Below are 22,504 nucleotides of genomic sequence, written 5' to 3'. Positions count from 1 at the left end.
GAGGTGGGCATACAACAGTGCAGTTCTCCTTAAACATGGAAGTAGTACAAGTGCAGATAAATAGATGAGGAGAATAAATGGAGAGGGCTAAAATAACATGATTGGATATATGTGTGTGTGTGTGTGTGTGTGTGTGTGTGTGTGTGTGTGTGTGTGTATATATATATATATATATATATATACTGGACAGACGGCAAAGGTAGCATGTTTTACCTTTAGCATGTTTAACATGGAAGTGGTACAAGTGCAGATAAATAGATGAGGAGAATAAATGGAGAGGGCTAAAATAACATGATTGGATATATATACATATATATATGTGTGTGTGTGTGTATATATATATATATATATATATATATATATACTGGACAGACGGCAAAGGTAGCATGTTTAGCCCTTGTGGAAAGGGTAATCCAAAAAATACCTTTTGAAGGAGACCAACTGGCTATAAATCTAGAGAAACTAACATTAGAATCCCTCATACACATGCACACAAATAAATTATACATTGATTGAATAACTACTTACAAAATTTTAGAGAAATTTTGAGGAAAATGTAGTGGACTAATTTTATGTAATTGGGGTGGAAGAGGATTTCTTATAAAGGACAAATATCACATGCATAATATATTGACAAATGTGATAATATTAAAATTATTTTATTTCTGCATCAAATTACTGCCAAACAAAATGTGAAAACAGGTCATAACCTGGGATAAGATATAGATATACATATCTTATCATATATAGTATCATTATAAGTAAAGATTGGTGTCATGAATGTATTTAAAACATCTCACAAAATAAATAAATATTCCAAATAGAAAACAAAACAGTTAAAGGACAGGAAAGAATAAGCAATGAACACAAGAGGAATACCAAAATAGTAAATTAACATGTGAATGTTTGCTCAGAACTATTAATGATGTTAAACATAAAAGAGAAAAGATAATAATATATTACTCAGATGTACCCCCTTAGCCAAAAATAAAAACAAAAATAAAAGCAACAATCACATAGTTATTGAAGACATGTGAGAGTAGAATTCACACCCGGATGTTGAGAATATACCCTACTTACATTCTCACCAGTTATGATATTTTGATGCAATTGCATGGGTGCTGGCAGAAGGCTTGATACTCCTGGTCGGAAATAAATTATTCAATTTCTCATGGCATGGATAACAGTATGAATTTCATGCTTTCCCTCATCCCCTTTCCCCAAAGTCTCAAGGGAGTGAAATGGAGTGGCCCAAGGGCATACTGTGTGTGCACTGGGTTTGAGTCAGAGAAATGGACCCTAAAAATAGGGAATCCTGATATTCTACAATTCAAGAAAATCAGGTTGAATTGTGTCCCAGAGGTAGTCGTTATGTTTATTGTATGGGACGATAAGCAAACTGGCCTTCCACTCTGGACAGAGACACTCTCTCTGCTGTCTAAGACCGGTCTGAATGAGAGCTCATGCTGCATTCTGGGACATGAGTAATAACGTACTTTGTGTCTCACTCCTGAGCCTTATATCTTCTACCACCATCCGTAAAATCATAGCAGTCTAACTTGTTAGCATGTGACAATGGTCAATTCTCAATTCCTTTAGAATTTTTCACACTTCATTGGACTAATTCCTACTAGAAGCAATTATTTTAAAAACACCTTTTTATGTATTATAAGATGTTCATATAGGTATACTTAGCTAACACTAGAGACAAATACCTTAGTAATATTTATGCCTGGAATCATATAAGCTGGTAATGTCCTCAGAACAACCAAGATCTTTCTCCATCCGGATAATATTCCCCATTTACAACCCAGATCTGCTTGCTAAATAATTGAGTTTAATACCATATTCCATGTTTTTCCAGATCTTTACTATCTTCAATAGATCTTTTCTGCCATCTGTTTCATCTTTCATTAATTTGGAATCTGCTAATTTATCTGAGCTTTGGAGAACACATACTTCTTGATTGTTTCCCCCTATTTATATAAAGGTTTTTGTTTATTTTTATTTTTTGTTTAGTGCCTATTTTTTTTTATAATTCATTATGACATGTTCTGGGAATATATTGGTAGAAAACACCAGCATACATTTAATAGTTCTTTCTAGGAAACAAGAGTCTTATCAAAGCAAATACATCCATTCAAAGAAAACATAATCCAAACAAATATTCTCTGCTTTGTTTGATAGCCATTTCTTCCTTTTATAGAAGTGCAAATCTCTGGTGCAATTCTCTATCTTTTTTTATGTTTTTTTGTTTTTAATCTTTTCCTGTATTTACTTATACATATTAATCTTAATGATTTTGCAATCATTGTCAGCTATTATAATTCTATTATCTCAATAGAGTGGCACTTTTTTTTGTTTTGTTTTGTTTTGTTTTGTTTTTCATGGGTACTGGAGAGCCAAGACTGGGACTTATGGTCTTATCTCTTGTGTCTAGTAATTTTTTCATATATATGTATATTTCATATAATACATAATGCATATTTCATATAATATATAAACCTAGAAGATTTTCAAATAATTGATATATTTCTTCAGAAAGTATTCACAATTTTCTCTGATAAGCAATTAGAGAGGAGGATTATTACTTTCATCCAATCAGAGTTGAACTAAGTCAAAGTTGATTTGCATTTAGTTGCCTTTAGAGTAGTCTCTGATTTGTCTCTGTTCCGACGGCACGGTCTTCTGGGGCTTTCAACAGAGTGCCTGTTTATGCACTGGGGACACCCAAGCTGGTCCCTAACTTAAGTCATTGTTCAACAGTAAATAAGAGATGGCAAAACAAACAAAGAAAGCCCTTTCCAGGGCTTTTCAGCTTAGAGTTTTACCTTCCTGATGAACCTCTAATTTAAACTTTCAATTTTCTTTAGAGAAAATCAGCCATGTACTTGATGGCTCTCAATTTTCTAACTGTAGTCCCTGGGTACTTACATAAAAAAATTCTCGTTTCTCTGTTCTTGGGTTGGAATTCCAACCTCTTGTTCCTACCATGTTTCCCGGAAAATAAGACCTAGCCAGACAATCAGTTCTAATGTGTTCTTTTGGAGCAAAATTAATATAAGACCTAGTATATATTATATTATATTATATTATATTATATTATATTATATTATATTATATTATATTATATTATATTATAGACTGGGTCTTATAGTAAAATAAGAGCAGGTCTTATATTAATTTTTGCTCCAAAAGACGCATTAGTGCTGATTGTTTGTCTAGGTCTTATTTTCGGGGAAACACGGTATAAGAAGATTGTAATCAACAGTTCACCTCTCCACAGCTTTCTCCTCTGGAATGTTATTTCTAGTTGTTTTGCTTTAGCAGTTCCTTAGTGCCATCAAACAGATAATTTCTTGAAAAATGCAGGCTTTTTCTTTGTTATCAGGGAGTATTGGTCAGCCAAAAACTACTGTTTTACTAAGACCTACATCTTATAAAGCAAGAGTCATTTGGGAACAATCTCATTAAGTAGTTGGGATATAAACTAGGCTTGGAAGAAAGGACATTGTTCAATAGTAATCTAATTATCATTGAGCTGCTGGCTGCCTGTGTGTTCACTGATATGCTCGTTATTTGTTCTTTAAAGTTTAATTCAACTTGGTTCAGAACCCCATCCTATGTATTGAGCAAACCCGAGATCCTCTCCAAAATGTCTGTGGATTAGAGTGTGGTATACGATATTGTCACTCTTTGTGCCAGCTACCATTTCCACCATCTTTTCCCTTTTTCTCTGCCTCTTGTTTCCCGTTACCCTTCCATGCCTACTACAGTCTTTCTCCCCAAAGTACCATATATTCAAAGCTCAAACTATTCAGTTTAAAACTCAATAATGCTGAAAGTTATGGGTGAACAGAATATAGCGAAAAAGCAGCCCAGTTTATCACATATCTGGAAGAAATAACAGATTAAAGAAATTATAGCCTCAGAAATGATTTCTAACGAATTCTTCTAAATCATTACTGGGATAACATGTCCAACTAAATAAAAGTGGCCTAAGCATGCATCCTGAAAGTCAGTTCCAAAACAGAGTGGTGTTGAAATCCGCAAGAAAATATTTAGGCACTGGCTCCAGTCCAAGAGGCCCTCTGTCTCTAGGAATCAAAATTCAAAGAACCTCCCTAATTGGAAGAGCAAAGGACATTGCAGAGGTCAAGTAAGTTAAGATACATAGGCAGTTAGCATTATAGGGGTATACTTAATATTAGAAAGAAAAATGTACTTACACATCGAACTAAATTTTTAAGCTAAAATATTGCTGATTTAAAAATTATGGTAAGATGACAAAATTCAAACTGATACTGCTGAAAATGGAACTAGTGATCAGAAAGATCAAACAGGAACAGAATTGCCCCAAAGAATAATGCTTCTCCACACCTTCTCAAGCTGACAGGGACGTGGGGTACCTTTCCACTCCATGTTGCTACGTCTGCTGTTCCTATCATCTACCAACCTCCAGTCACTTTCCCCTTTTCATTCAAGTTTTGGCTGCACTGTGTCCGTCCACTTGGAATCATAACTGGAAAAGGTCCATTCCCATACCAGCCAGTGGGCCAGCACCTCAACCACCCAACACTTGGATCCCATCTTCAACCAGAGCATATCAATTCTTTTTTAAATGACAAATGTGGTTACATGATAACCTCCACTCCCTAATCACAGCACTTATTACACTGTGGGCTCTGTCACCATTTAGACTGTAAGCTCCATGAGGACAGAGTTTTGTGTCTGACTTATTTACTGTTGTATTCCTTACTCCTACCACAGTACTTGACACAAGAAATTTGAATAAATATTTGTTAAATGAAATTTAAAAAGCGGAGGGAAATAATATCATTGAGGAATGTTTCAGAGTTAGACTTTAGAAATAGGTTACCTCTCTTTGAAACCTGATTTCTCTGGTTTTGTGTGTGTGACAATGGCCAAGTCCTTACTCTCAGTGTCTCTCAGTTTCCTATTTGTGAAATGGAGATATGGTGAAAATTATTATTATTTTATGTTGATGAAGAGAGATCAAAATATAAAGAATTTGAAATCACACACAAAGCGCTACAACTTATAAAGGGTACATTGAAGATCGTGTTTATTTAAATGAATAAGTAGATGGAAAAACAATAATGAATATATGAAATTGCCAAGTAAAGGGAATATTAGGGTTTAAGAAGAAAGAATATGCATGTATCCCAATGAAATCCCCTAACTTGACAGATGAGGAAATCATTGTACAGATTTCCAGACAGTGAATTTAAATTGTAAAGAGAATGAGTGGAGATGAAGTACAGATTTTAGAATTATAAGCAAATAGTCAGTGGGTGGTTTTGAAGTAACATTTAAGAAAAAGAACTACAGTAAAAGACTTATCTTTCTACCTAAGATAATACTCATGTGTCAATCAGGGAAGGATATTTTAAAACACTGAATGTCTCAGAAAACATAAAAACTATGTATCCGTTACAAGAAAATACCATTGACAAAATATTTGGAGCTATAGCAGCTAAATAAAAATAAGATAAAATAAAAGTAAATCTTTTAAAAGGTAAAGGCAAAATATAAAAAAAAAGTATGATTATACATTGAACAGAAACAATGATTTGAATGTAGAGTATAATCACTTATAAAAGTAATAATGACAATATGATAGAAAGCGTAATACTTTTTTAGGAAATGTCTGTGAAATGCACTTTTAGTATTTTCAATAAGAATATATTAATTTATTGTATCTAAAAATGTAGAAAAACACCTGAAATAGACACACAAATGTGTGCTAGCGGACACACACACACACACACACACACACCCCTATTTCCTCACTTGACATTTTACACTGGCTGCCCAACGTGTTTTACTCCAGCCTCATTCTATATTACTATTCGCCACCACACTTTTTCTTTCTTAGAATGCTTTTATTTTTTTTCTCTAAAAGAAATTCTGTAGTCAGCTCTTAAGTAAACATTGTTTTCCTCCTGCCACTTAATCTTTAAGGCGATATGCACTGTGTCCTCTGTCTAGAAGGCATCAGTCTGAGCTCGCCAGAATATAAGGAATTAAAACGCACAGCTCCTGCATTCGAGAAACTGACCACCTAATTGAGGAAATAAGGATGATACAAAATGTAACTTGCAATTGAAGGCAGTGAAATGTGAATTACTTTACAGAGATCACTGGAAGTTGTAGTCTTAGAAGAGGTGGAACATGATGTGATTTTAAAGGACAGAGTATTCTACCAGGTACAGCAAATCAAAGAATACTCTTTAGTTAGGTGGGAAATGAAGACAGCAAAGAGGTGACAGAATGCAACATCAGTTATGTCAGTTAGAAGAATCTAGCCAAGGAGATGTGACTAAGCAGAGACACAGACATTTTAATTCGCTATTAAATACACTTATTATTGAGCACTAAGCTGTATCCCATGCTCCAAAAATAAGATATTCTGCCATGAACCCTTCAGCTGCTCTGGTACAAATTGTGGTGGATAGAAAAATGGTACCAAATAATAGTCTTCAATATTTATCTGGCAAGTTATGACCCCTTACTTACCTATTAACTACTAAAGACAGATTTGGAAAATAACCAAATGAAGGATTTATTTTCTTCTTTTGGTATATATCTATATAGATATATTAATTATGAATATCTCTGTATTCACAATTCACAGCTCTGTATATTGTGTGTGTGTGTGTGTATATATGTATATATGTATATATATATATATATATGTATATATATAAAACCTTATTTTTATCATTAACCGATAGTATATTAATAATGAAACAATTATACTTAAGATTAAAAGCCAGAGTTCAGAAAATAATTTTAAGTTGCATTATTCTTAAACCGTATTACTCTAAAACAACAAAAACAGCAGGAAATGTTTTGGGATTAAAATATAGTTTTCCCTAGTATCACTTTCTCTTTAAATTGTGATAGGTAAGATTTTAATTTTAGCATTAAAAATCCATTGTATAATTTTGACTGCTTAACCAAATATCTATAGCAAATGAACTGTAGCCATAATGTGTCAAAGTCTATGAATATAGGCTTACACCAGGGGTCAGTGCCTGTAATTACTTTTTCATTCATTTTGTAATATAAAATATAACCTAATTGCCCACCATAAAACCATCATTAGTCTACAAGGTAAATCTGTTGTGCTTCATGATCTTGATGCTGCCTCTTAAAGGACTAGGTTTTATTTGGGGCAAGGAGATTGCCAGCCTAATTCGCAGGCATAATTCCAATTGTCAAGTGAATTTATAAACCTTACAGATTTTAGTAGGGGAAAAGGTAATGTATAACTACTATACCCGTGTATCTCTGTTTTCAGGGTTCTAAATAATATTTAATGTGCTTTTCCAATATGAAAACCCTTATTATAATTTTGTTGGTAAGTTGCTATCAAGAATATCTGCTACTCATATTTGTATTTCTTTTTGTCTGTGTTTTCCAGTTTTGCAGACACTTCTATTCTTCAAAAATAAATGACTCCAAATAGCACATTCTTTTAAAAATAATGAAAGAACTGCACTGAAAATGACCATTTTTCATCATATTAAACAAAAGATTCTGTAGACTGTCATTTTCACCTTGCTGCAGCATTCTGAAGATTTTCTTTTTTCCTTGGGTTCATTATTTTTCTTTATTTCTTTGCAATATTCATTTCTACTTCCAAAAATGAGATCATATTATTTACAAATCTTTTATAATTTTTAACAGAAGACTAAAAGGCCACATAGGAAAATACTGTTTTATTTTATGGATATTTGGGTTTGGGGGAAGAATAACTTTGATATACATTGTGTTGAGTTGAAGATCAGGGATGTTTTCCAATTTGACTATGGAGCTGTTGAAAAAATGTCTTTTTCTTTCAAATTTCAGAGTCCTCTAGTAATTAAATGAGTTTGATATACATTGGAAACCATGGGAGATTTTATGTTTATTTTGTACTTCTTTGGCATTGTCAGATTCATAGTAATCAATATTGCCATAGTTTATTTCTGTCCTTCAAGCCAGAACTCCCAGCTGGTGTAATAATATGAATAATTTCTCTACAGATTATAACCATTTAAAATTCTGTTTTTGTCCACAGGGCTTCAAAAGACCATTTAACGTTGCGTCCATTTCCAAATAAAATAGCACACATAGCCTGTCCTGAGAATATAGTTGCAAACGGAGCCTCAGACGTCCTCTAGTGGATGTGGGAGCAGCTGGGCCTGCTAACTCGCCTACTGCCAGTGATGAGGCCCTTTCAGTTCTGCTATGAATCCTTTCTCTTCCCAATCAAATCTCGTTCTTCACTTATGATGTTTATCCAGTCACATCTGACAGAGTCACACTGTCCTTTATGTGAAGGTAGAACCCAAAGCTTGACTAGTCATAAGGCAGTTTGTATGTACTTAAATAGGAACGTGTGACTTGCAAATGTAGTGATATGATTTGTTTTAGTGGGTCTTTTGCTCTAGATACAAAAAAATGTGTTAATACGCTTTTTTTTCTCTCCTTAGTTTAACCTCTGTGGGTTTTGTTTGTTTGTTTGTTTTTAACCTTTTATATATTTTTTGCTAATGGGTTTGCCAGCCCACACCTCCTGTCATCTTCTTATACTATATATACTCCCACAGTGACAGCAAAAGGACAGCTGCCTCAGTCACTAAGCAAAACAATAAAAGTAGAAAAATAAAACAAAAATGTAGCTAATTTTACCATTCTGTGCCACTTCATTTTGCTTTCCTTTTGTGAAAATGCAGGTTATACTCTTTTGCCTTATTCCTTGCTCAGAACCACATACCACTGCAAGAGTCATCTTCTCCACTCTCTGCTTTCAGGCAGGGGGAACTTGAAGCACTTTTTTAAAAAGCATTACATGTTAGCTTTATAAAAGCTCTCTAAGGGTTTGCAATTTTCTTCAATATTTATAAATTGAATTACACTATACATACTTTCTTCTACTTTGACTCATCCATTCCCTACTAAAAATTGTAGTATTTGTTAAAGGTATGTGATAAATAATGGGAAGAGGGTTTTTCTCTCTGTTTTGTTTGTTTGCTTGTTTGTTTGTTTGTTTCGTTTTGTTTGTAAACTGCTACTCTTATCTCTATTTCTGTAATTATTATGGTGCTATGATTACGAGTTGTTTTGCAAATGGGGTTGGCTTTCTATTTTTAAAATTTCCCTTTTTATTCTTTATCACCTTCTCCACCTAAATTAATACTTTTATGTAAATGCATGTGTTATTCATGAAATTTGCTTACTTTCCTCAAGATTCATATTTTTGTTTCCTATGTACTTATATTCTTTCTAAAAAGTCTCTAATATACATAGTCGTGTATACAGAGATAGACATAATTAACATCAAGAAAGGAATGAGAAGTTCCAGATGCAATTTAAAAATGTTGATAATAGATGGTAGTTTCTTTTCAAACAGAGGTGTTTTCCTGCTGTGGGTTAGGGAATAGGGCTCACAAGAAATGGCAAAATCAACTTAGAATACCTAAGTATGGCATCTGATGAAGGAAAAAAACAAAAATTACTAGATTGATTACTAATCTCCTCTGAGAGCATAGTCTAAGTTTCTCTGTATAATTGGTGAAGTCATTTAGGATGGTTGTAACTATTTTACCAGCATTTTTTATGAATCTGAAAGCTGAAACCTGAGGCATTGGATGGCTGTGTTTATCTAGGATTTAAAGATTATCAAGGAGTGTGGCAGATGGTCAAAGGGATGACATTCCAGGGTACAAATAAGAACCTAATGACATATCAGATCATACCTTAGTGGTTTGGCAGAAACACAAGTGAGACCAAGAGGATATTTACAAACTTAAATAAACAGACAGAATCCAGAGTCTGAAAAGCCAGATTAGGGTAATTCTAAAATTCAAAGAAGGGGATGTCAGGAAACATGAGAGAAAGAATAAACGTCAGTAGGGAGAGTGAGGAGATCATGCTGCCAAAGTATTACAAGATACATTAGATCATTTTGGTTTTAATTTCTTAATACATGTCAAACATAATAAGGACAATGTAACAGAAGACAAGTTCCTACTGAGTGCAATTCAAATCATGATTTATCACCTATTATGTGAAAGGAGCTTTTCAGGAAAGCAAAAGAGCACTGTTTCATGCATGGGCTGTGATAATAATTAAATTATAAATGGATTTTTCTGCTGCTGGAAGACCATGCCAAAAAAAAAAAAAAAGAAAGAAAGAAAGAAAGAAAGAAAATAATATGAAGCCACGCATATTTATCTGTCTGGTGGAAGTATTTCCTACTTTCTCTTCAGACACATTAAAAAGGAAGATCCACATATGAGGATCTCATGTTTCTGCATTCTGATAGATTGGGAACTATTATTTTAATAGTCTGCTAGGCTATGGTTGAGATAAAATATATGTTTATGCCTGTATTATCAAATAACAAATCTGTTGAAATGACAGGGAATGAATGGGTAGCTAATAAGTAAAGAGTTTAGAAGAACACATAATTCTAATACTTTCCAAGACCTAAGATAATATTGGACTTTAATATAGGATTTTGTGTGTGTGTGTGTGTGTGTGTGCGCACGCGCTTCAGGGAATATTTTAAAAGAATGCCTTCTTTTAACTTAAACTGTATTGCAGTTTACGAAAGTATCACAGAGATTTTAATCTTTCAAGATCTGTCAGAATACTGACCAAAAAATATACATGTACTGCTAGTTCATGAAAATTTGGTCTGAATTCCAGAACCAGTATACAAGTTGTATTAGACTATCATGATCTGTAGCCTTCTTGCCTGTAGAAATATAGATGTTGAAAGTGTACCTATCAAACCAACAATATATTTTAGTATAAATATTTTTGTGAAAGGTCCCCACAAATTTATTAGTCAATTGTAAAATTCCTACAATTCTTCCAGCTACAAAAATAAATTTTATTGAAATTGCTTTTCAAAAGACTCCAAATTTTAATTATTTTATAGTCTTCACAATATGTCTACATGAGTCAAATATTATGTATCTTATAGCAGTCTCCCTCATTTCTCCTATATGTGCCTATATCCTTTTCTGGACAAGAAATGGGATATGTAAGAAAATAAATAATGCATCGTCATCTACTTTGAAAGTTTAAACATCTTTAAGCCTATTTCTGCACACACTGAAGATACAGTTGCTTGTAATATCAAGACTATATTGATTATATCCATAAAGATATTAATTACTAAGAAAGTTTGCCAAGATTTTCTAGACATTTTCTGAGACCCTTTGGTCACCTAAATCTGTATGTGACATGTAGAATTATCACACACTGTTATTTCAAAGATCTTTCATATGATAAATGTTTCCAACTCTTTTACCATCCCAGTCAAGTTGTTGTAAATACAGTCCATTGGGTTAAAGCATCACTTTTAAGGTAGGAAACCCAAAAGTAAGCACAGCATTCCAATGAATTCTTCTCAATAAAGAGATGCATAGAAACCATATACCTTTATCGAATGCTTCTGAGACTGTTTTAACTTAATGCCATCTCTCTCAGATGAAAATTTTCCAAGTTTACAATCTAACATGCATTTGTACGTCCTCTTATTAGTTAAAGACCTTGTGCTGGTTGTTCAAACTCCCCATGAATCCCAATCCAATATCTTAGCTATATTAAACTGCATTCCAAATGTTCTGTAAGCTTCTGTCTTCATCTGAACTACTGAGAGTTAGAATGAAGAACCAAGCTTGTGTATGCATTACTAGAGATTGCCCTTAATTTTACATGGATAATTAGCACTTATCCGCAGATTTTCCATTCCAGACTGCTATGGGGTTGCTTTATTCAGCTCATATTATTTTTTTTTAAGTTCATTTGGTAGTCATACAAGACTTTCTGTAATACTTATTTTTTAAAACATGTTTAAAGCTAGTGACTTATTGTGGCTATTGTCTAAATTGAAGCTTCAGCTAGACCAATTTTGTTTTCTGCATATATATATATATATATATATATATATATATATATATATATATATATATATTCTTTTTATCCATTTCATTTTAGATCAAAATTTTCTTTTTCAAGTTCAGAGAGCTTTCTGCCAAGTACATTTTTTGTAGTTCTGGTGAGGTACACAGTATCCCTTGTCAAGAACTCATTATTCTGCTGTGCTAAGCTTTTCTAGGTGGGTAGCTCTTTGCTTTTTAAATCCTCTTTTCTTTTCATAAGTCAGACCTTCAGCTGGAGAAAAGAAAGTACATTTTTATGCCTCCATGTCTGAGAGTTTTGTGTTTAAGAACTTAAAGTATACTACAAATAGACTTTTGCTTTTTTCTTGTTTCTGATTGCATGTCCAATAATTATTCTGAAAGAGGACATGCTTCCAAATTAAAAATGTAAAGTGTACGCTGGACCAGAGCCATAAAAGGAAGTCCCCGGCTAGCACTGCATGTTATCATGTCATTCCGCACGTCATTATTCATGTTTATTGAGATCAGTGACCAGTGCCTTACATCTCCTCTTCAGAGGGCCAGCAGTGAGATTCTCAAACATGTTTGTGCCTGGGAATCCTTAGTTCATAGGTTTTCCTTAGACTAAGGAACTGTGCATGTACATAGGTTTATATTAATCATAATGGAACATCTCACAGATAATGTATGGGCTTCCTCAAAGCTGAGGTTTTCTGTGAAAGTAACTGTGACTGTTATACAACATGTATGATGCAGTTTCTCCTCTTTTCCTTTCTCTATTCTGAAACCTACTTCACAATAGACAATTTATACATTTCTTATTCCTCTTCTATCAGATAAGAAAATCATCTTTAATTCTTTACCAAATTATTCATTTATGCTCTAGAACAAACCTTCAACAACATATTTATATATATGTGTGTGTGTGTGTGTGTGTATGTATATGTACATATATATGCATATATACATATATGTATATATATACATATATACATGTATGTACATACACACACACACACATCAGGGGTGCCAAAAAACTATGTACACATGACTTGTATTCATCTTTTGTTATTGGTGTACACTGAGTATTACAATATTAATACAGTATTTCCTTTCTTAAAATGTGTATACAATTTTTTGGCACCCTCTGTATGTATATTTGTATGTATACAGAGATATATAAAGATATTTAATACATACATAAAATTTATATATACATACAGAATATGTATATAACACAGATATATAGATGTAGATATAGACATAGATATATAATTCATAGATGTATAATTTACATATATACAGAGAGAGATACATATATGATATATATCTATATATAAAATTTATATATGCATACAGAATGTATAGAACTCATGTGTTTTATTGCATGACATTTAATATTTGAAAAATTTATTGTCTTTCTATTGCATTAATTTGGCAATGGGCAATCAAGAAAATATATCTGTAGGGTACTGTATCGTGATGATCATTAGCATACTTATATGTAATAGAATTCCAATTTTCAAAATAAATTTATATGAGAGGAAGAATCTCTAAATAGAATTATCTAATGATTCATTAACTTTTTAGTGAGAAGTAATTACCTCATAAGTGTAGTTGCAGGTTGGGTTCTCTGGGAAGTTGACTCTGACTTGGAGTTCAGAGGATGTGATGTTTTCTGCAGTGTACCTGTGGAATCAACATCTGTGGACCCCACAGGGAGGAAGAAGGTTTGGGCAGAGTGAGAAACCGAGTTGCCATGATATTGTAATGCCTCCACACTGAGCCCATGAGAAAGCCTGGGAATTAAATCTGCCCTTTAGTACTTTCTGCATTCTGAGAAAATGGCTTGACCTTTATAACCTTGTAGCAATGAGTCATTGATGATGCACTCCTCCTGAAGGGTATGACCTTGAGCAAGCCAGCAATCTACAGCTAGGGCCCGGAGTCTTTCCAAGTAGAGATCTGAGCAGCACATCCAAGTGTGTAGCAGGAGGATCTTTAAGCTAGCAGACACAGAATGACAAATAACAATGCTAAGAGAATCATGTACTATATATACCTGAGGCCATCAATACCAACTGGAAGTGAGTTGGTGGAGAAGAGGCAGTTTGACATTGTACTTTTGAGCAGAGTTCTAGAATATATCGTGACTGTATTCTGATCATTCATTAGCTCTGTGGTTTTGGCCAACGTATCCTCTGGGACTCAGCTTATTTATTTTCTAATTATTATTTATAGCAAAAATAATTTCCCCTAAAATGTAACAAATTTAACATCCTGTCCTTTATAAGGTTGGGTGGATTAATCAAAATATATCATGTGAGAATTTGCTATATAGTATATAGCATGTAAAAAGCGTATAAAAATAGAATTAAATGTTGTATTCATCATTAACTTTCCCATGATGTACCCAGTATAACAAGAGTGCTTCAAATCAAAAAAGTTTATAAATTTATCTGGTGTCTCCATAATTATATTATCTATACCAGTGGCTCTTAAACTTTTTTGTACATGAGCATCGCCTGAATGGTTTGCTAAAAATGTAGATGGAGGTTCCTATTTCATTTATTCAGAGTCATCAGGTTTGGGGTAGGGACCACTGGCTCACCCAAAAGTTTAGGATCTACTGACTTTAAGTTATCTGCATCCTGTTAAGTCATTTGGCTATTAGGTTCATGCCCAAAATGTTTATTACGTTCTCCCTCCTTGCCTTCCACCATTCTCCCCACCCACCCCCTTTAGTTTGAACTCTATTAATTTTTCAAATAGGTTTCTCGATTTGAGAACCAATGTTAGTTACTCTTTAATAATAGCCCCTTCATTACCCCCTTGTCCATTTCATAAACAAACAAACAAACAAATCCCACATACTCATTTTATCCACTAAAGGAAATGTGACTCTTTCATGGCGGCTTTACTAAGTACATTTTGTTTTGCTTATGTCTGTCATAGATAACACAGCCAGCATTCTGACAAGGCGGAGGAGATTTAGTCGAACTATTCAGGATGTGTATTATCTCCCCATTATGATCTCTGATGGTGGAATCCCCTCTCTCACCAGCAGCAGCACCCTCACCATCAGGGTTTGTGCATGCGACAGAGATGGGCGCGTGCGGACCTGCCATGCAGAAGCCTTCCTGTCCTCGGCTGGTTTGAGTACAGGAGCCTTAATCGCTATCCTTCTGTGTGTTGTCATCCTCCTAGGTAAGTCATCCGAAATCCTAATGCCATATGATGGCACTTCTGAATGTACTCCAATGGCCAGTAATGCATTAGAGAAGAGAGAGAGATGGAGAGAGAGAGAGAGAGAGAGAGAGAGAGAGAGAGAGAGAGAGAGAGAGAGAGAGAGAGAGAGAGAGAGAGAGAGAGAACTTCTAAGTGGTTGTATATTTATTTTTCCAGCATGTGCTCTCCCTTCTACCTACATGCAACCTTATCTTTTACTCTTTTCTTGGTACTGTACATACATTAAAATAAACAAAACTATATGTTTTGGTGAGACAGAGATATTCTTGTAAGAAATGTTTCTTGCTTTGTTTCTGGGGTAGAAGACAAATTACTTGTACAGAGGGAGTGGAGAGCAAGGTGCACTGTAGTAAGGCTGAGAAGTAGAATGGAAATTTAGGCAGGGGTGAGATAGTTGGGGGTTTCCTGGGGCATGGTAAACATGGTGGGCTTTGTTCTACAAGTGTAAAGAGGGGTTTACAGTAACAGAGTCCTGTCGTAAAATTTGCATTTTGAAAAAAGATGACTGTGAATGAAGTAGAGAACAGATTTCATGTTGCCAAGAGAGCACTTAGGCAAAATGAGAAGGCAATGCATGTCTTGCTCAGACAGCGTAGTTGGGATGAGCATACTGTGAGTGAAGAAAGGTGGGTAATATCAGGACGTTTTAATTGAAATCAAAAGTGATCTTGGATACTATGATGCAGAACGCTAGATAATAATATTTATCAAAATTTTAGCAGAAATTTTATCGAAAAGTACCTGAGATTCCTTTTGAAAACTGTGATGTTAATCATTTCATGTCAGTGAACAAATATCTAATGTTTATGACATAGTACCATAAACTTGTTTCTTGACATAAGTTTCCAAGGGCTATATGTAAAATAGCCAAAAAAGTTCTTTTTTTTCTTTTTTTTTTAATGATCTGAGATAAATTAGTATGTGGGAAGTCAGTATATAAAGTATTCAAATGCAAATTTTTGGCAGTTTATGTTATAAAAACTCAAAACCTCTTAGAATTCAAACCACTGGAATGATTAAATAAATAAATAAATAAATAAATAAATAAATAAATAACAAGTAGAAAAATGTTTACCCAAATTCAAATTCCTTTTTGAATAAAATCAATTAATAGAATTTAATAAATTCATTTTAACTTCCTTAAATTAAAAAATAATAATAATCAAGTGGATTTAAAATCCTGGCCAAGCTGAAAGATAAAATAAGTGAAGAAAAAGAAGTACTACCCAAAAATAAAATATTCATTAAAATAAGGACCTCTCAAAAGTAATAGTTTATTCATGTTTCAACCCAGATTCTATAACCAAACTTCAAAATACCATAAATCGTTTATAATTTTGAATGTAGAAGGACAAGCTCTGTATCTCCTATGTCTTTTACAACACCATGACTCTACCATATACTTTTTCCCCAGATGACCCACTGGAAGGAGTTATAACTTGTTTCACATGTATGGTTTGATAGACTGGTGAGGGGGTATCATTTGAATATATTCATTTGACCACCAGTTTTTGAATAATGATTTAATTCTCAAATCTGTGTGTATAATTATTATCTTCAGTTGTTCTCTTGAAATAAGTTCGGTCTTGGGATTTTTAGGTAACATTTAATTTGGTTTTCAAACATTTTCTTTTATTAAGCTTATTGGGGTGACATATGTTAATAAAATTCTGTAGGTTTCAAGTGTACAGTTCTATAATACTTCATCTGTATATCGCATTGTGTGTTCACCATTAAAATAATGTTTTCAAGTAAAATTATGTGTTTGGTATTGTTAATAACCATAAGTTGATTTATATATATATATGTGTGTGTATATATATATATGTACACATATATATATTTAAAACATTTTCTTACTGAGGCATTACTATTCATGAAGCTTCTCTTACCACAATGTCACATTTACACTTTCACAGATATGATTCTTTTGTTCCACCACACAAGAACTGTTTATGTAGTCTGTATTGTGTGCCATCTGCTCCAGAAACACCTACTGAACAAGCATGAATATAAAGCAGTTCATTAAGAGCACATCTTCTCATCCATGTTTCCACATTTTCTCTGAGTTTATCTGAATTTGCCTTTGACTAGTGGGACCATATGTCCATATTTGTCCTGATGTCCTGGTGTAATTATAAACAACATCCCCTTTCACCTTTAAAAGTGTCTCAGATTGTATGATTAATTATATTTTGATCCTTATATTCAGTAGGTATGTAACAAAGCAAGCGATATTGGACACTGGAAAATAACTATCTATGCCTGGAAAAGGGACAGATTGTAAAAGCTCAAAATTCAAACTTAACTCTTATCTATATTTTGAATCAAAATATATCAAGAATATTTCCTTAAATTTTGGGGAATAAGCAAATATAAACTATCATACTAATAAAACCCAGCATTACCCTCTATGTTTCATTAGGCAATTATGGCTCAACTATTGGTGAAGAAAACAAATAACCTCAATACTTTGACAATATGTAGTATTGATCACATTCTCCTGTTATACATGAACAAAAATTCCCTTGACATCAATCACCAAGCATTTCAACATAAAGGAAAATAACTTGATTTATTGGCAAAAGTAAGAAAATTTACTCAAATAAATATAGAAATAGATATTTTAATCTAGTACAGCCTCCTCACTAAATCATACAGATGAGCAGAAATATAAAGTGGATAATAAATCTAAACCGCTGAATAGAATGATTTGCTTGAGGATGCAACTTGGGGCATTGTATTTGAAAGCCCTAGACTGGATTTACACTAAAATACAGTGAAGTATTAAATGCAGATTTACTACATTCAGTGAAAATCTCTTTTTTTCCCAAAGATAAAGTGATATATTAGAAAATGTCTTTGCAGTATAAGCAACATGTATGGAAACTGATTCTACAGCAGAGTGCTTTGTGAAGCAGGACCATGTTGTAGCATCAGCATTTCATTTTTAGCTCACTGTAATTACACCATTCCAAAAACACAGCTTCCCCGTGCTTCCTCATGCCTGCCACCATCTCCCCCATTACATTTCCCCATTATTTGTCCGTATCCTTTTATTTCATGATTTTCCAGATCATTCTCTGATTCTGTCTAAAAATGTTTTGTCTTTTTTTTCCCCCCCATCGTCCTCTTGGGCTCCCACTTGCCTTTTCTCTGCAAAATTAGATCCCTCCCGGTGCACTGTGACCATCTCTTTCCACATATCGTAGTAGACTTCTCTCATAATTATCCTTTCTACTTCTGGCTTGGAAATCTTCCTCTTCCTCTCCATATTTTCAAGTCTTAAGCACAAGCATACTATGGTATCTAGTTCAAATACAGACAGAGCTTATCTATATTGCTTAAGGGTACCCATAAAAAGAGGTTAAACCCGTAAAGAGAATCAAGAAAACAATAAAAGTAAGAACAGAAGTTACTTTTTAGAGGTAAGGGGTGAAAGGATAATTTGTAGCTTGCCAGATATGATCTTTATCAAAGGAGAGCTAACCAGGTGTTTGTTTGCTTTACAACCATTTGTCAAAGCTCACATATAATCAGGGTTTCCAAGATAAAATACAGCATACAGACATAAATAGATAGACAAAATACAGTATAGAAACATGAATTTCAGGTTAAAATATATATCTGTAAGTGTATTATGTGATAGACACTCCTTTCTTTTATACAGAAACTTGAAACATCCTGCCTTTAGTGCATCTCCTAGGAGGATTAAGTATCTGTAGATAGAACCACACACACCATTCTTTTTCCAGTCAAAATTTCCTATGACTTTTCCATTATCAGTTTCCCTCAGTGTACCTGTACACTGAGTAGTTATACTTCAACGTGAATCAAATACCCTGAATACATAAGCCTGGCAAATGAGAATATTCTGGGCTTCTAGAAAAGATCGGTAATTCCCAATGTTTTGTAGATATAATCATTTTTTTTTTTTTTTTACATTCTTTGAGATCTCAAAAAACCTTGAAGTGTTAGCGAGTGCAGAAATCAAGTGTTACAATGCAAGCCTAAGTGCAGTGTCGTTGATGACAGGGGTTGAAAATTGATGATGTCACATCTCCAAAAATGTCTTTGTCTTTCTAACTCTTCATCCTCTTTCAATTTTCCCTCAGCAATTGTAGTCCTTTTTATCACCCTGAGACGCAGCAAAAAAGAGCCCCTGATCATTTCAGAGGAGGATGTGCGGGAGAATGTGGTCACCTATGACGACGAGGGGGGCGGGGAGGAAGACACGGAGGCCTTTGACATCACAGCCTTGAGGAATCCATCTGCTGCTGAGGAACTCAAGTACCGGAGGGATATCAGACCGGAAGTGAAACTCACCCCCAGACACCAGACATTGTCCACCCTGGATAGTATAGATGTCCAGGAATTTCTTAAACAAAGACTGGCAGAAGCTGACCTAGATCCCAGCGTTCCCCCTTATGACTCTCTGCAGACGTACGCCTATGAGGGTCAGAGATCGGAAGCTGGTTCCATCAGCTCGCTGGACTCAGCTACGACACAATCTGACCAGGATTATCACTACCTTGGAGACTGGGGGCCAGAGTTTAAAAAGTTAGCTGAACTCTATGGAGAAATAGAATCTGAAAGAACAACTTAGGGGGTCGATTCTTGAAACATTCTAGAATTTGCTTCCTGAGCAAGTGCAGATATAACCTCAGCCATGACAAGGAAGAAGCGTGGAAACAGTACTTGGAACTGAGCAAGTCGTACACAGCCACTGTAGAAACAAGTGCCCTTTTCATGATCGAAATTGGGTTATTTAATCGGAAGAAAGTCAATAAAAAAAAAATGGAAAACCTACGAAGAAAAAGCTATTGTTCCTTGTGTATATTTTCAATTGCTCAATAAAGTCTGTGGTACTGTTTAATTAAGAATACCTGAATTAAGCCAAACAATGTTATTTGTTTCAATATTTTGTGATTTTTTTTTTTTTTTTCCGAAAGCAAAACTAAATGGAAAGGTTCAAAATCATATATGACTCTGATTTCTAGGGGTGACACACTGAAGAATGAAACTTGTGAAGGTAATCATGACCTGTTTTTTCACTTTTCTGGGTGGACTCTTGAGACCCACACTCTTATTGTGATAAATCTCATTAGCTTTGTCTTGTGTTTAAGTGACATGAGGTATAGCCAATAGACCAGGCCACTCTGTCATGGACTTGTACGTATGTACGATTTTCCTTTGCCCTCCCCACTTCTTTTCTCCATACAAAATTGATGGAGCTTGGGGTTTGCTGCTTGCACTATAATGTATGCAACTTCTGTGCACTAACTGTGCACTTCTCTGAAGCAAGGAGACCACTGTCTCTGTCCAGCCTGCCCTCTTTTATCTTAACAGGAAAATCCTCTTTATTTTAATGAATAAAATTAATGATGTAAGGTGTATACTCAGATAATCTGATCAGGGAAAGATTTAATCTAAAAATAGCTGCAAACCTCATCCTGTACAAAACATTGGGGAACTCTTTTTTTGTTCCTTCCACACTTATTGATTTAAGTATGTTTAAATCAGCAGATTTGATCATTCCTATAACTAAAATTAGTTGTGAAAAAGTTTGTGATTGGTTTGTACTTCAGTCCAATTTGCTTACTTGTAACATGGCAGTCATGGAAACTACATATCTCACAAGATAAGAATGTAGTCTGAAAAGATTATCTTCCAAATTTACACAAACTTCGTAGATTTTTGATTGATTTACTTTTATTCCACACACAGGTTCAAACTTTCCCCATCTCACTGACTGATTAGCCCTTATGTACTTGGGATATACAGGAAAATGTGTAGAACTAGAGGCAACAAAATAGGAGATTTACACTTACTATTCGTGGACACATCCCCAAAGTTTCTGAGCTTCAGAGTTCCATAGAAATGGCAAAGACCCCCCGCCTACCTCACAGGCTTGTGTGAGGATCAATAAGCATCTGTAAAATGCTTTGCCAACTGTAAAGGCTTGCAGATACCATCTAATTTTCTAATCCATTAGCTTATAAATATATATTTACATACATTCTCAATAAAATATATTATCATGGGATAATTTCATAAAACCTTCAACAGTGAAGCAACTGCTAACTACATGAAATATACACAGGTTTAATTAATTTAATATTTTCCTACATAAGCAAATTTTCTTAGAACTTCTTAGGGTTATTTCCCCAAATTGTTTAAATAATGTTTTGCTATTGTTGCTATTGGTCTTGAAATAATAATTCAAAGCATTAATGGTCCTATTCTCTAAAAACAACCCCATTTATGTATTAATTGAAATCCACAATTAAGAATTATTTTAGGGGGAGTTTTGCCTTTGCTCTTTAAATTTGTCATAAACTAGTGTCCTCAAAAGTTATATGGCTCTTTCTGTCTGATTCTACTTATGTGCAAAGTTTTAAATTTTTGCCTGTGTTTGCAACTGCCCTGTGCTATCATATTTCCATTTTGAGGTATGGGAAGTAAGTTTAATTTGAATAATTCTCCATTTGTGTTTCAAGCCTGAGGAATAAAATGTAATTTAATTTTTTACAACATTTTAACTTTCCAGATGCTACTTTATCATTTTGTATATCCTAATAGTGTACATTCCAGTATAAAGCTAAATCAAAAGAGAAACTCAGGGGCTTTGGGGAGTAAACTCCGGAGGCACATAGTCTGATTATGCTAATTTTGGACTACATTTACCCTAAAAGAATGGTTAACTTTTGGAGAAGATCTATGGATTTTGGTGTTTGACTTTCCTATGCAAAGAGAACAAAGAAGATCAGGTTTGGAGAGTCTATCAGGCTTTTGGATTTAGATTTTTTGATAAATTATCCCCAGCTTTTGTTTTGTCTTATATTCTTTTGTTTGTTTTTAATATTCACCTCGTAACTTTACAGATGACAGTTTGCAAGATGAAAATATGTCTGTACATTTACATAAAAGCCAAGGTCCTCTGCATGGTTTTGAATATGAAAATATGTCCATGCTTTTGTAGAAAAAGCAACCAGATCCAGGTAATTTTAATTACACATTATGATGATAATGGATTGCTTCTAAGCCCCTGACATTAAGTCTAATATGGAGGCAAAATGGAGATTCTACAGTATTGAAATATCTGTTTCTGTGATGATGATGATTTATTTTAGAATTTTGTTAATGAAAGCATCCCAAGCATTATTTTTTATATGAACTCTGAAACTAGGCAATTATATTATTATTATAAGTATGGATTGGGTCTCATTTTTTTATTCTGCTACTTTGAGTCAAAAAATAACCAATAATGATATATAAATGCTTTACAAATGGACTGAAGTCATTTAACACTCAATACCTTGCTT

The 22,504-nt window shown here is 34.0% G+C and overlaps 1 protein-coding gene across 4 annotated transcripts in view; it reads left to right on the top strand.

The window, feature by feature from the left end:
* The window catches only part of CDH18 (cadherin 18), a 409,123-nt gene extending 389,160 nt beyond the window's left edge, over window positions 1-19,963 (top strand). For 2 of the 4 annotated variants that reach the window (XM_033111188.1, XM_033111190.1), the window contains 2 exons: window positions 14,886-15,137; window positions 19,295-19,963. In XM_033111188.1, the coding sequence (XP_032967079.1) occupies window positions 14,886-15,137; window positions 19,295-19,785 (743 nt within the window). In that variant the 3' untranslated portion in view covers window positions 19,786-19,963. The remainder of the gene's footprint in view (window positions 1-14,885; window positions 15,138-19,294) is intronic. The other 2 variants (XM_033111192.1, XM_033111191.1) reach the window with 2 other exon arrangements.
* The last annotated feature ends 2,541 nt before the right edge of the window (window positions 19,964-22,504 follow it).

The sequence above is a fragment of the Rhinolophus ferrumequinum genome, chromosome 7 (genome assembly GCF_004115265.2).
Source record: "Rhinolophus ferrumequinum isolate MPI-CBG mRhiFer1 chromosome 7, mRhiFer1_v1.p, whole genome shotgun sequence".
NCBI classification, from domain to species: domain Eukaryota; kingdom Metazoa; phylum Chordata; class Mammalia; order Chiroptera; family Rhinolophidae; genus Rhinolophus; species Rhinolophus ferrumequinum.
This window is presented reverse-complemented; position numbering and strand designations above follow the sequence as displayed.